This window comes from Hesperophylax consimilis, chromosome 23 (genome assembly GCF_061612785.1).
Source record: "Hesperophylax consimilis isolate HC1 chromosome 23, BYU_Hcon_1.0, whole genome shotgun sequence".
Taxonomy (NCBI): domain Eukaryota; kingdom Metazoa; phylum Arthropoda; class Insecta; order Trichoptera; family Limnephilidae; genus Hesperophylax; species Hesperophylax consimilis.
The window spans coordinates 9,862,695-9,876,400 of NC_142858.1; the positions used below are offsets into that span (position 1 = coordinate 9,862,695).

General features: G+C 33.2%; 1 protein-coding gene across 1 annotated transcript in view; it reads left to right on the forward strand.

The window, feature by feature from the left end:
* LOC149412305 (putative citrate synthase 2, mitochondrial) overlaps positions 1 to 13,706 on the forward strand; it is a 42,884-nt gene continuing 29,178 nt past the window's right edge. The window contains exon 1 of the mRNA XM_089645986.1: positions 1 to 159. Within this exon, the coding sequence (XP_089502112.1) occupies positions 115 to 159 (45 nt within the window). The 5' untranslated portion in view covers positions 1 to 114. The remainder of the gene's footprint in view (positions 160 to 13,706) is intronic.

Genomic DNA, 13,706 nt, shown 5'->3' on the forward strand with positions numbered 1-13,706 from the left:
GGCAAGAAATCCGAACATAAAATAATATACCATTCGTTTCTGAACCGAGTCGTTGAAGCTCGTATTCTGTGCTCAGTGGGTGTTCGCGGTTTTTGTGTAAATAAGGTTATAAAAATGGCCCTTTTCAGAATATCTTCGTCAAAATTAGCAGAGACGCAAGTAAGTCCCACTAAATTTATTATTTATTTTGTATTTTCAAAAATAAATCTTTTATGTAACACATGTGTAAAAATATTCTGCATCGTGCCTTGTTTTCGATAAACTTTTTATGTGCTAAATCGAATCGTTTTTTATTTATGAAACTATTAGAGCTTCTGTGATTACATCGCGAAAAATATCGTTTTTAAATAACTAAATGTCAAAAATATATGTTGGCGCTTCTTGTGTAATCGTTTTAGAGTCAAAATTAATTTTCTTGACATGAACTATTCTCGAAGGTAGCATCAAATATGTGCAGGTTTTCATTAACATTTTGAAGGTGTAACGTAGATCGTATGAATGTATGTCACGAGGAGTCTCAGCTCTCAACACCAGAAACGGTGAACTGCAGAGACAATACACCTGCGAGCATCAATCCTTCGTTATTTTACATAATGCTTCACACGCATGAATTGGAGATCTTAATTTATATGTTAGAAATACACCTGGTCCAAAGTCCTCGTGTTTATCAGTAGTTATTTGAACGTTTTAATTGATAAAAGTAGTTTTATTCTGTCACTATCCGTCTCCCGCCTTCATTCCCGAGTATATTCTGCCTTGGCGGGGTACGCTGAACGTTCGTCCGAGAAACCCAGCGTGAATTTTGCTGGTTATGTAACGATCGTGGTTAGAAAATGTTTTGAGGCTGTTGTTGTACGGAGGGTGTGGGGTTTGCAAGGATTGCCAATATCGTCATTGTCCTTACCTAAACCTGAAACTGAGATACAGGCAGTAAGGTATATTCTAAAAAATAATCATACCCGCGGTTTTTGAATGTCGAAATCTTGCAAACAATAATGTCCATAAGCTGAACGTTCTGCAATCAATAAATTCAAAAATAAAAACGCTTTATGATCTTGTATAATTTTCATATGTTAACTATGTCTACATGCATATATTATTCCTACAATACTGTACTAACACGGTTTTTATTCACACCGTGTATTACAATACTGGTATAAATTCCAAATTACACGACTGAGCAAAATGTACAAGCACATTATTCCATTATTCGCTTCTTGCTCAATTTACTTTTGATAAAACCTGCCATTATGCCTGGGATGTTGAATGCTGCACTATTCTAATAAAAACACGAGTGAATTTGCCGTTCTCTGCTCCGGACATCGCACAAGTGCTCGCTGGGCACGCTTCGTGCTGAAGTGCCAACACACTCGCATAGTTGAACCCTTGGCGGGAGTGCATTTATTTTCGTAATACCCTGTCGCCAAATTCCCAATACGCTGGTAACGAGCATTAGACACTGCAGGCAGTATGCACTATTTGCACATGCAACATATTATACGCAATCGCCATTTAAACAGGGCCAGTCCAAAAACTGTTTCATAATATCAAGATACCAAAAGTTGGTACAAGGTTAGTTGGCGTCAGATCATGATTGACCTGTGAAATCAAATATGTATTTAATGATTCCTGCCGAATAAACAGACAATTACTTCAACATTCCCAGTACCTACCTAATCTCCTCTGCCTATTAGTATTCAATCATACAAAACATGCACCAAATATTGGAAAACCTTCAACCAGTCCAATCCCAGTGGAAATCTTTTAGTTGGTCGCATAAAAAGACAACACAATTATTAAAAATAATAATATCGGTCGATGATTCATGCAAAGTGGATAACCTAACTAAGTGGTAGTCGACTTGAGTGGCAATACACGACCCTTGAGTTGTAATACATATTACGAACACCGCTGCAGGACTTACCGCATGTCTTATGCTAAATATAAGTACCTAATAATACATGTAATGTTACAATCGTTCTTGCTTGACAGGGATACTTACCAGTACCATTTAATTTGAAGCGATGGGTTTTTAATCAACACGGGATCTCCGTGTACCTAGCGAACATAATTAGAAAAAATAAAGAACAATAAATTTATCATCTATCTGCAAAGGTAACATAATAATTAATATATTGTCAATCTTTCTCCATATCTGCACACGTTATCATAGATACGTAATCTTTTTTTGGTAGAACCAATTACAAAGTTCATCTTTATGACGTATTTAGACATTTTTAATACGTATTAAAATAAAAACGTTTTATGACCCAAACTTGTGGCATTCGTAGTACAATAATCTGCACAACTTACTCTGTCTTGTAAAATAATATATTACCTGTAATGTCTCGCAGTAGTATGGTTGCCATAATTTAACGCCATACACGATTCACATTATTGATAACCGCTGCAAAGCATCGTGCTGATAGTGTTCTATTAATACCTACTATTATCATACACGGTATCCGGAAACTAGGGGGTACAAGCCGGAACCTGGTGAATAAAAAAATCTATGTGATTTTGAATTTTCGATTTTTGAAAAAGTCATTTTTTCGGCAACCAAAGGGTTTAAAAAATGGAACCGGGTACATGCTTCGACGCGTTTCAAAATAAGTGAATCCTAAACAGTAGGTTCACCAATTTCTCTCTTGTAGGTACGACTACTTTCTGGAGACCATGTACTATTAAAATATCACTCAAGCGATTATTATTATTCCAACCATATTAAATAGCCCTTTTTAAATTCGAATTATAATCATTTTATTTGTGCGGGAAAAAACATATGAGTATTGTCGATGACGCGCCACCAACACGTTTTTATTTAATAATAAATACTTGGCGAGTTGAAAATACGAGTAGTGCTATTTGGGTAAACACATAATTATTTAGTAGTTATTTGTTACGCGTAAACCAGTTTTGTGTATAAATTACTCAAACGATTACTAATTCGGTTTTAGAATTACGACCGCGGTTCCTCCAACGGAGGTCACGGTCCCCAAAAGCCTCGGGCTGGTGTCATTATGTGTTGTACCCAGGGTCGGTCCTGGGCAGGCAGTGTTGAAGCAGTCCGCGATGATACATAACTCAGTGCCCTTCAGGTTTTTGTTTCTTGTTCTTCGTTTGGCTCAGGGCCGGCCCTGGTGGTACCTACTGAATATTATCAGAATCTAAATATTATAAATCAGCTATGTGTTTTCCAGTTGGCACAAATTCTCAGTCATTCTCTTCTATTTAAGGACATATCATATTTTCGTGGGTTTAAGCAAATTTAAAAAAATCCGGTTTTTGGACTCGGGTGCGTCACGGTCCTCTAGCCTTGGGCCACAGTCTTACCTGTTATACCAATTAAAATTTTATTAAAATAATATGTAAATAATAAAGGATTTTCCAGCATTCACAATTTCCCCGTCGTTTATTTAACTAATAAAAATAGATGTATATTATTTTTCGTTGGTATTGCGAGAAAAAAAATAATGAGGTTTTACGCTCCAATAGCGGTCACGGTCCTCAAGACTTTTTATTCATTACTATTTGCTGAACCTAACAAAATAACAAATAAATATAAAACGTTTTTTCCAAAATATACAATTTTCAAATCAACAATGCTTAGAGGTCCATTCAAGTCCACAAGAATTAATTACAGCGCCCGGTGATTTTTCGCGAAATAAAATTAAAATAGTAATTCGAGAGATAGAAATTTCGATTCATGCATTTACTTGACAGGAGAATTAGGTTTTCTCATGTAATTACACTATTTTTCCTTGTTTTTTGGATTTACAGCTGTCTGCACTCGATCCGTATCAGTTCTGCGAAACGAAAATGTTTTAATTTTAATTTTGATCTGTGGATTTAATTGATTACACTGCGATGCCTACAACAAATAATAACACTGCTAGTCGGTACGTTGGTGCATTAATTATTACGAGATAACAATAACTTAGATACTTAGAATATCAGTACTTAAAATTAACTAATTATTTTATTTTAATTATAACGTCACACTACTTAGTGTTTGCTTCATTTTAAAATAAATGATGACATTTACACTTATACTCGCGGCACTGGAAAAATACCAAGCTCATTCGGCGACATAAATAATTTCTTCGCCATTAATTTTGTAACGATTTAAATTACGTTATTATTTATTATCTTGCGCTAATGGTACACGGATAAAAATTAGTATGGCTGATTTATTAAAATACTGTTTACAAGTGTTATTTCTCAATAAAATACTAGTCCATTCAGAATATATCGGAACACGTGTTCATGCAACTGATAAATAAAATGACGAAATACGACAATATTTTATGAACACGTGTTCCGACATCCTAGCGTGTTTTAGGGACAGTTTGTTAGGAAATCTGTCATTGCACTCGTTAAAGGTCTACAGTCCCGTTTTTAACAATAATACCAGTAATTTGACCAGATTTGTAATTTTAATTGTACGCGCTCAATGTTTTTTTAGTTTTATTTGCTCACGTGATATTACGATTATATCTGCTACCGTAGCACTATTAAAACAGGCAATATGTTTGTAAGAACATTTGTCAGGCATCCGAGGGAAAAATGAAATAGGTTTAATATTGTAAAGTAGCTCTTGGATTGAGGGCGGTTGATTTTGCACATGATTGGGTATATTATTCAAATAAATAAATGAGTTCATATGGTACTTACCACTATTACTTGCGATTAGTGATTTCTCGTTTTTACAATAAAATCCTATTTGTGATCTGCTCCGGTGGTGTACAATAATGAAATATTTACATCGATTTTGAATCAATTTTTAATACTTGACTAATTGTTATGTAATATAGGTATGTTGTATCGTGAAATAAAAAAAAATCAAGGGCTCTTATCATTAATAATCGTCATCGTTCTTAACCTGTAAAGAACCGATGATTAAAAATCCCACAGTTAAGTTAGGTAGGTACAGCCTATTAATCTGATAACCAACTTAATAATTACATCACCAAGACTTTGTACTCAGCACAAAAGTGACATGTATTTAATCAATCATTCTAATTACATATCAGTTTCATCACTCGGTAACTCGTTCCATTCTATCTAATTGGTTTCATGTCGTCTGCATCTCAATAATAAAATTACCAATCTGCGATCGGGCTTCATAGTGATGCTTCTGGCTTCGTACAATAATTTGCAGGCGACCCTTTGTCTGCTTAACCCATATTGATACCCGGCGCCGAAGAATATAAGTACCTACTCAAACCTGCCGTAAGCGGCAGAAATCAGGGGGTTGCTTGGCACCGACACAAAATGTAGTCCCATTTGCTTCATACGAGAAACAACTAAGAAGACTTAACAAGAGTTTCCTGCTGAGTGGTCTAAGTTTGTTTGCCGGGAAATAGCGACGAGTCTCGTGAAAATGGGGTTGTATCGATCCGCCGTTTCTGGCCGTTCAGCTAGGCCTGGTTCGCAATGCCCGAATTCAGAATTCCCTGCAAATTATCGTTTTTAATGTTCCCTTCCTTCACATAGCACTCTTTTTAGGGTGAATTGCCTAATACAAAAAAAAAATAAAATGTTCCCTTCCCGCCTAATAAATTATGCATTTTAGACTGACAATTTGAAGGTAAAATTAGCAGTATTTTAACGTTATTAAAAAGTTAAAATTAGGTTAATAAATCAAACGAATAAAAAGCATATTATTTTTATTTTCTGTGCGTGTTCTGAAACACGCAGTCCTACTCGTATTTTTGAATTTGATATTTAATGCGTTGTTGACGGGATGCTTTTGGAAATTAACTACAAACTTATCCCAATGTAATAACGACTGCTCACGAGATTTCAATTTCTGCACATAATAGGTATTTGGCGCTAACACAAACTACCCTAACCTAACCTAGTTGAGTGTAACAGTAATTTGATTTTATGCGCTATTTTAAATGTTTAATTGAACATTGCACACATAAAGTTATAATTAAAAAAAACATTAGTTAGGGGAGTAAAATATTATTTAGGGGAGTTTATATATTATAAAGTCAGCTATATAATGCAAATACTCATCTCAATCAAAGCAGATTGTACAGACGCAAATATACACCTGGCAAAAGTGCGGACTTATCTCATGGATACCGTCACTTGTTTGCCGCGAGATTACCATTATACAAGTACCTATGTAAGTAAGTACGCGTTGTGTTTGTATTGATGTAAATTGCAAGCAGGGACGTACCTATATAATATTATATATATATACCTGTCTACATTATCTTATACTTCACTAATTAGAGGCTACAATAAGTAGGTACAGCGTTAATATGCAAATTTAAAAAATCATAATTTTTGTTCAACACAATGTAACCAACTAACCATTTGAATGAATTTCATAAAACTCAGCCTTTGCACACACTCCTTGCTTCATCCACATTTATACATCGTTTCATATTGCTCTACTGACTTTTTCCTTTGCTCGACTTATAGCATTATTTGATTCACATCTCTTCCTGCGGCGTCCACAACTGCATCATTAACCCGCATGCGCATATATGTTCCTGACACTCCTTTCTCCGTTCATCAACTCTACATGTCCAAGTCCAACACATCTAATTGTGTCCTTTACTTAATTTTCTCAACAGTTGCACGTAAAGGAATATATATACCCATTTACGTTTTTGTGTTATGTTTATTATATTTTATTAGTAACTAGCCCACACCCGTAAAGAATCGCAGGACATAATCTCGTATTTTAAGTAGATATTTTTAAAAAACCTTTAAAATTAATGTGTGTAGATATACGTCACTGCCGAGAATTGAACCCCAATCAACTGTTTGGAATGCATCTATGCTGATTATTACACCAACAGCATCTGTAAGAACGGCGGTAAAAAATCATTACCTATGTACTAAAAATAATAAACTTCTGTCTTTTTGAATGTTAGGTACACACAACCGAAATTATTTGTGTAATTCACGGTTAAGATACTTCTTCTTCTGTTTTATGTGCCGTATCAGGTCCCCCCGACGTTGGCGATCACTCTTGAAAATGTCTCTTTGTCTTGCGCAAGATACTAATATTTTTAAATGGTTCATTTTTATTTTTTTATTATTTAGTATTTTTGTTACATACTTTACACGAACAAAAGTATTTTTCGATATATTCAATTGTGTGCGATATATACATTATTTCCAAATGTTGATTGAAACACCATAATTGTTTGTCGTTTATTTGAATGCGATAATCCGCCTATAATGACCTCATGTTGTGGCCTCAGTTCTATTCTGTAAAAACGAGGGCATCCGGTATCATCCATAAATTATCGGTATTAATGCAAAAGGTTACAACTCCTGAAACGCCAACCGGTGAAACTATTGCAAAGGAATATAGTCCCAAATAAGGTTTAAGTATATAAAACATGCATTTTATACGTATAGAAAGTAGAATATAGTCGATGTTTAATATTTTTTATAAAGTCGTAAAAAATATATATATTATAGCGCTTCCATAATATATTTACATCAACAAAATGTATCACGGTATTGTATAAATATAGAAAGAATAGTGTCTTCAGTGTATGTGGGCGGCGTGGATTTTATTTTTATTAAAATCTATAATTTTATTTAGTAACTGATGAAATTTTGTACACTTGACCTTTAAAACAATAGGAAACTGTCTTGTTATTAACGTCAAGAATGTAAAATTTCAAGTATCAAAATTCTGCTAAGGGATGTTAAACTATTTTTTGAACTCTCACGAACCCTTTCGAAATCGACAGTGACCATCCTCCTGTTTTGAAGGTCGTGTGTGCAAAATTTCATCAATCTCGAAATAAAACTGGAGTTTTATTTAAAAATCGAACAAACGCCCGGGCTGGCCGCCAGTTAATTTTATTTAATTATTTAATATCGGTATTTTTCAGTTTCAGTCAGTACTAAACTGATAAATTACTAGTATATACTAGTTCGGCAGTGTCTCAGTATTATTTAACAGCAAATTATTTTGACGTTTTGTCTTTTTTATCGGTCAAATTGATAATTTCAAAGTTGTTTAGAAATTCCAGACAAAGTGTGGATGTTTCATAACGACAAAGTTCACGAATCTAAAGTTTTTTTGTTTCTTCAGTACAAAAAAACAGATTTCTTAAGAAATTCTCTAAATGATAGAGAAAACCCTATCAAAATCCTTTGCGTAGTTTAGAAGAACTAAGCGCACAAACAGACAGAAGCGGATGGCGACTTTATCTTATACTATTTAGATATTTGACATAACACGAGTTCGGTGTTCTCGTTGGCGAAAACATTTTTACCGATATAAATTTCGTGTTTGCTGGAATTATGAACTCACTCTAAGTATGTGATCGCGAATTTCTCAAAAAAATACTTAATACGTATTTTATTATAGGCAGCTAACAGGAAATGCTATGATTTTTTTGCTCAAACTGTGGTTTTTTATTATAAAAAAGTTTTTGGTCCGTATACAAAAAATTCAAAATTTTACACATTTATTTTACTTACCTAAATCAAGATCTAATATTATTTCTACAACAATAAGATTAACGTTTATTAACGACTCGCTGTACCCCAGTTTGTCTGTGCTGATAGTGAAATAATAGCGCGCGTGCTTTTACGTCTAACGGATTATGTTTAAAAAAAGCACGTTTGTCCAACAAGTAGCACTGTTAAAAGCACGTTTGTCCAACAAGTAGCACTGTTTTAAAAAACACGTGTTTTCATGTGACGTCTATAGGTATATAAAAACACCCGCGTATTCGAATGAAACATTGTGTCGAAGCAATCGGTAAAGAACTTTGGGAGATTTATGATTTTGAACAAAAGAACCTTTACATTTTTAATTATATAGATTTTCGATATGCTGATATTATTTTTTTAACGATTTACGATATGCTGATATTATCAAAAAATAAGTTTAGTGGCTTTGTTATCTAAGCACTCGAACTATGTCTGCGTATGAAATATGAATGTATGTCGTTCGTTAGTTTAGATAGTAACTACTATGAATATGTATTTTCATGGCTCATTGACAGAACGTAGCACTGTTTTAACTCGACCGTTTTACATTTTGTCTGTATGTAAATTTGTTTGTGCGTTCCATTTCCGCAAATCTGCTGCATTCACTTTATTGTGGTGACTTTCACCATAGTTCAGTAAAGATTATTTTTCAAACGTTAAATTCGTGTTTATTTAAACTTTCATGTTAATTCTTTTCAATATTATGGTTCCTACCCGGAGAGAACCCGATTTTTGCCCTCACGATTAATGGGCCTTAATTAAAACATCAATTTAAGAATGTTTTATCGATTTGCCTTGATAATATACCATGACGATACAAAGAATTTTCGTCGTTATGCTAAATATTCGTATTTTCATGAACACGTGTTCGACATCTTGATAGCAAGAAATCTGTTAATTCATTTGTAAGGCCTGCAATCCCGTTTTAACCGGCATTTCCAATAATTTGAAGAGATTTCTCCGTCTGCAAGAATATAGATTGAAAATAGATTTGAATGTGACATTTCCTTGGACAAAATCTATAATTCCTTATTTGAAATAAAACTATGTTACATAAAATATAATATAATTTATAATTTATAATTTTTAATGGTTAAGAAGGTAGGTATTTATGTACCTAATTATGATTTCAGAGGAAATGAAGGTTTTGATTTATTATATGAGATAAAATTGGAAACGTTTTTTTGGACGCGAGGTCTACTGTTCACCGAACTACTAATTAAAATACTATTACGTGTGATGGCAGCTCTGGGTTGTAATTATTTATTGCCGTAGTAAGTCGTATTTCAAAATGATATTACGGAGCGATAACTAACTTATCATTCTTATCAACAATCGTAATGATGGTGACGGTGTACGTCCTTTGGAAAAGTGATCTGGTCATATGACTTCATAAAAATGTAATGGCTTCGTAATGTATTAAACCACGAATTGATAATGATATAATACGTTATGTACCTTCTCTAATAGTTATTGTTATTAATAATATCAGTTATTAGTAAGTTCTATTTGAAAAATATCGATGTGATATTCGTTTAGATAAAGGCCCTGTCTATAATAACAAAAGTAACTAATTAATGCTAACGCAGTGGGAATACCACATTTTAAAATACAGGGTTTCCCAATAAGAGGTGTTATTTTGAATAGCCCGCTATTTCGGTAGATGTTACTTTTGAAGCTGTCATTTTTTGACATTTGACAAGTAGAAACTATGCCATTAATAAAAATGGAACGATACACGCTTCAAAAACGCATTGAAATTATTAAAATTCACTTGAGTGAATCAAATGCAAATCATCTTGAGTGATGAGGCCCATTTCCACCTCGGTGGCTTCGTCAACAAGCAAAATTGTCGCATCTGGGGCTCGGACAACCCAAGAGTTATTGTTGAAAAGCCTCTCTATCCTCAACGTGTGACTGTTTGGTGCGGTTTATGGTCCGGCGGAGTCATTCGTTGTTACTTTGTCGAAAATGAGGCTGGAGCAACAGTTACGGTGAATGGATTGCGCTATGGAGAGATGATTAATGATTTTTTATGGCCGGAATTGCATGATCTGGATGCTACGTGCCACACAAGCAACGAAACCATTGATCTTTTACGATTGAATATCAAAATAACACCTCTTATTTTAAAACCCTGTACATCTCTTTGAATTTCGCTTTTGTTTTCGGGAATTAATCAAGCAGTCCAAACAAAACACTAATACATATTGTGTGGGTTGTTTTTTTTGATTAGTTAAATAACTTACACATTCTAACGACTTTGTCAGAAAAGGCAATCGAATTGATTCAATAATTAAATATTTATTGCGTCTGATATTTCTGTCAGATTTATAAACGATTTCATTATTTAAAAAAAAATGATAATTTAGATATAAAATCTTTTGTTGTTCACTAAATTGATAATTATATACCCCGTGCTGCCTTTTTCAGTGTGCTGCATTGTGTAAGCATAAGTTGGAGATAATTGAGTTTTTAACATTTTCCCTTGTAAGAGGTACCTTCTTGTTGATTGCAAACTGACCTTGATAGCATTAACAGCCATACTAAGTACCTCCTGCCGTTTCCAATACAGCTCTAGGTATTAAAACTACCAATAAAGTTAAACAAAAAACATTTGTTAGTACCATTATCTAAGAAATATAATATGAATGTACGTAATAGTATAAATCTATCTTTGTTTGTTTGTTCGAAAATATCATAAATAAAATAAAATTGATATTACTTATTTAATTTTTTTTCTATTGGGGACAAAGATATTTTTAACACCTGGGCCTTACTTATCAAAATATCTTTGAATTTGTTATATAATGGCGCGAATTCATCTGGGAGCCGAAACGCGAGGGAAAGAAAGGAAGCAACAGAAAATGGCACGAAACGCCGCTTCCGGTTGCTTCGTTCCTTTCCCATTATTCGATACTCGGCTCGCAAATGTATACGTAGAATTATAATATATGATACAGACATTATATCTAAGAGGAACCGCTGCGTGGCGCTTTTCACAGAAAAATTTTCAATTTGTTCTTAAATATGATATGTGGTATTTTGTTTATTTGTGTATCAAATTATAAAATAGATACTTTATGTTTTCTTTAATAGTCTGCATTGTATCATTTAAAACACAAAATAACATTAAAAGTAGCACATATCCTTCTAGATATTTGCTTAAACTTTTGATTAAAATAATGTTTTCAAGTATTTTAACCTCAAATCCAAATTTATGTTTTGTATGAAAGGGCCGCGCAACCCTTCCCCTTAATTAAGTCTTTAATTTTTGAAGTAAGTATTATTATTTTTTAAGAAGCCTTGGTTTTATGCGAAAATAATGTAGCATAGGTAATATTGATTTTAATGATGATGAAGATGATGATGTGAATATTTTTTTTAACCCAACTCAAAGCAACAAAGTCAGAAAATGTAAAGTAAACAAGTGTTTATCGATGATTCACTGTCAAAAACAGACTTAAAAATGGTCAAAGCAAATAGTAATAATTAATTTAACACGCTTGAATTATGCGGGGGTTATCATCGGGCGTGGTTAACAAAGTTCGCAATGGACAATCAGTACCACAATCTCCATGTGCTGTTTGTCTGACGGATAACGAACAACATATAAGAACATATACTTGTAGAGGATATGTTATACGTCTTTCATAATGTCTAGTACGGAAACATATGATTTTTTTTACATGATTTTAGAGGCTACTTGGACAATTATTGTGAATTTTTCAACAAATAATTTTGTCCTACCATTGTAAATATAATAAATAAAAAAAATATTAAGCAAAGATTTATTACAAAATAATTTTATAGTTTTGCTGGTTGGTTACGGTTATATAATCGGATGTTTCTAGCGTCCTAATCTAAGCGCAATGCGTCCCGAACAATTTTTAAGAATAATAATATTTCGCTTACTCAAGGCCATGCTATTTTAGCGCGCGTTCCCATGCGCGAACTAGCAACTGTGCGAACCGAGGATTAATTATGATTAAAAAATATTATTAGTACAAGTAAACAATATAGTTTTTAGAATCTCGTGTAGGCCATTTTTGTTGGTGGTGTCTTGGCTTACCGTGATGAGTTTTAAATGTTAGAAAAATCCCAGCAAGTTTCGTATTTTTTCTGATTTGAGTACGACATACCAAAGTAAACTTGTCTACGGGAAGGGAAATTCTAAGTGTATTTATTGTAATGAAAAGAGGTTTTTATAGCGAGGTCTTGCATTTTTATAATTAAAGAGAAGGGTGCGAAGTCCGAATATGTTATTATCACTTTGAACTTGTAGACTAATTTTTGCATCAGTGCGCAACCGTTTCACGTTTTCACAACTCATGTTTTCTCATTTTCAAAAGATCTCACAGGCTATACATTTTTTTATTATTATTTAATAAATGTTTACATGTTACATTTTTTGACATTTTTTTAACTACCATACTAGGCTAAGGCCCGTATTGTGGTAGTTATACATGAGATAATAATAAAAAATAACTTAAAAGAACTAAAAAATACTATTTTATAGAAACATAAGTATGCAAGTATGAATCACACATGAAATAATAATAAAAATAACTTAAAAGAACTAAAAAAGATAATAAATAGAGAAGAACTAAACTATACTCCATGATTGTTTTACCACAACATATACCCATTATTCTTTAAATCCAAGCTTTTTGTTAAAATATTTTTACTAGCTCTAACGTAAAAAGATACAATGTAAAGAAACAATAAACAATACAGACACTGATTAACATTTCTTGTATAACTGGTACTTACTATGTAAACTGTAGGTAAGAGAATAAAGATAAAAAATGATAAACAGCACGTGGGAAGTCGTAGCTTTTTTTAAAAATATATTTTTTCCTTTAAAAAAAGCGATAACTCACTTGTCTAAACCTACTTGATCTTAACACCAACTAAAACATAAATACTTATTGAATGCCTCAGTAGTTTACTTAGGCATTCAAATATCGCCGTAATAAACTTGGCTTTGTTGAACGCTTGGAATCTGCTAGGTAGGTTCTACATTTATCGTCCTTGGCACGTAGGCTTCTAGGGCGTATAGCGAACAGAACATTAAGGTGTTCATCTACAGAAAAACAAAAACAAAAACAGAAAAACAAGCACTTATTATACACATATACATATTATATATTCTTACGATACGTCGCACATCATTATAATATGTACATTGTACCCATAGACATTCTAATTAATAGACGAGC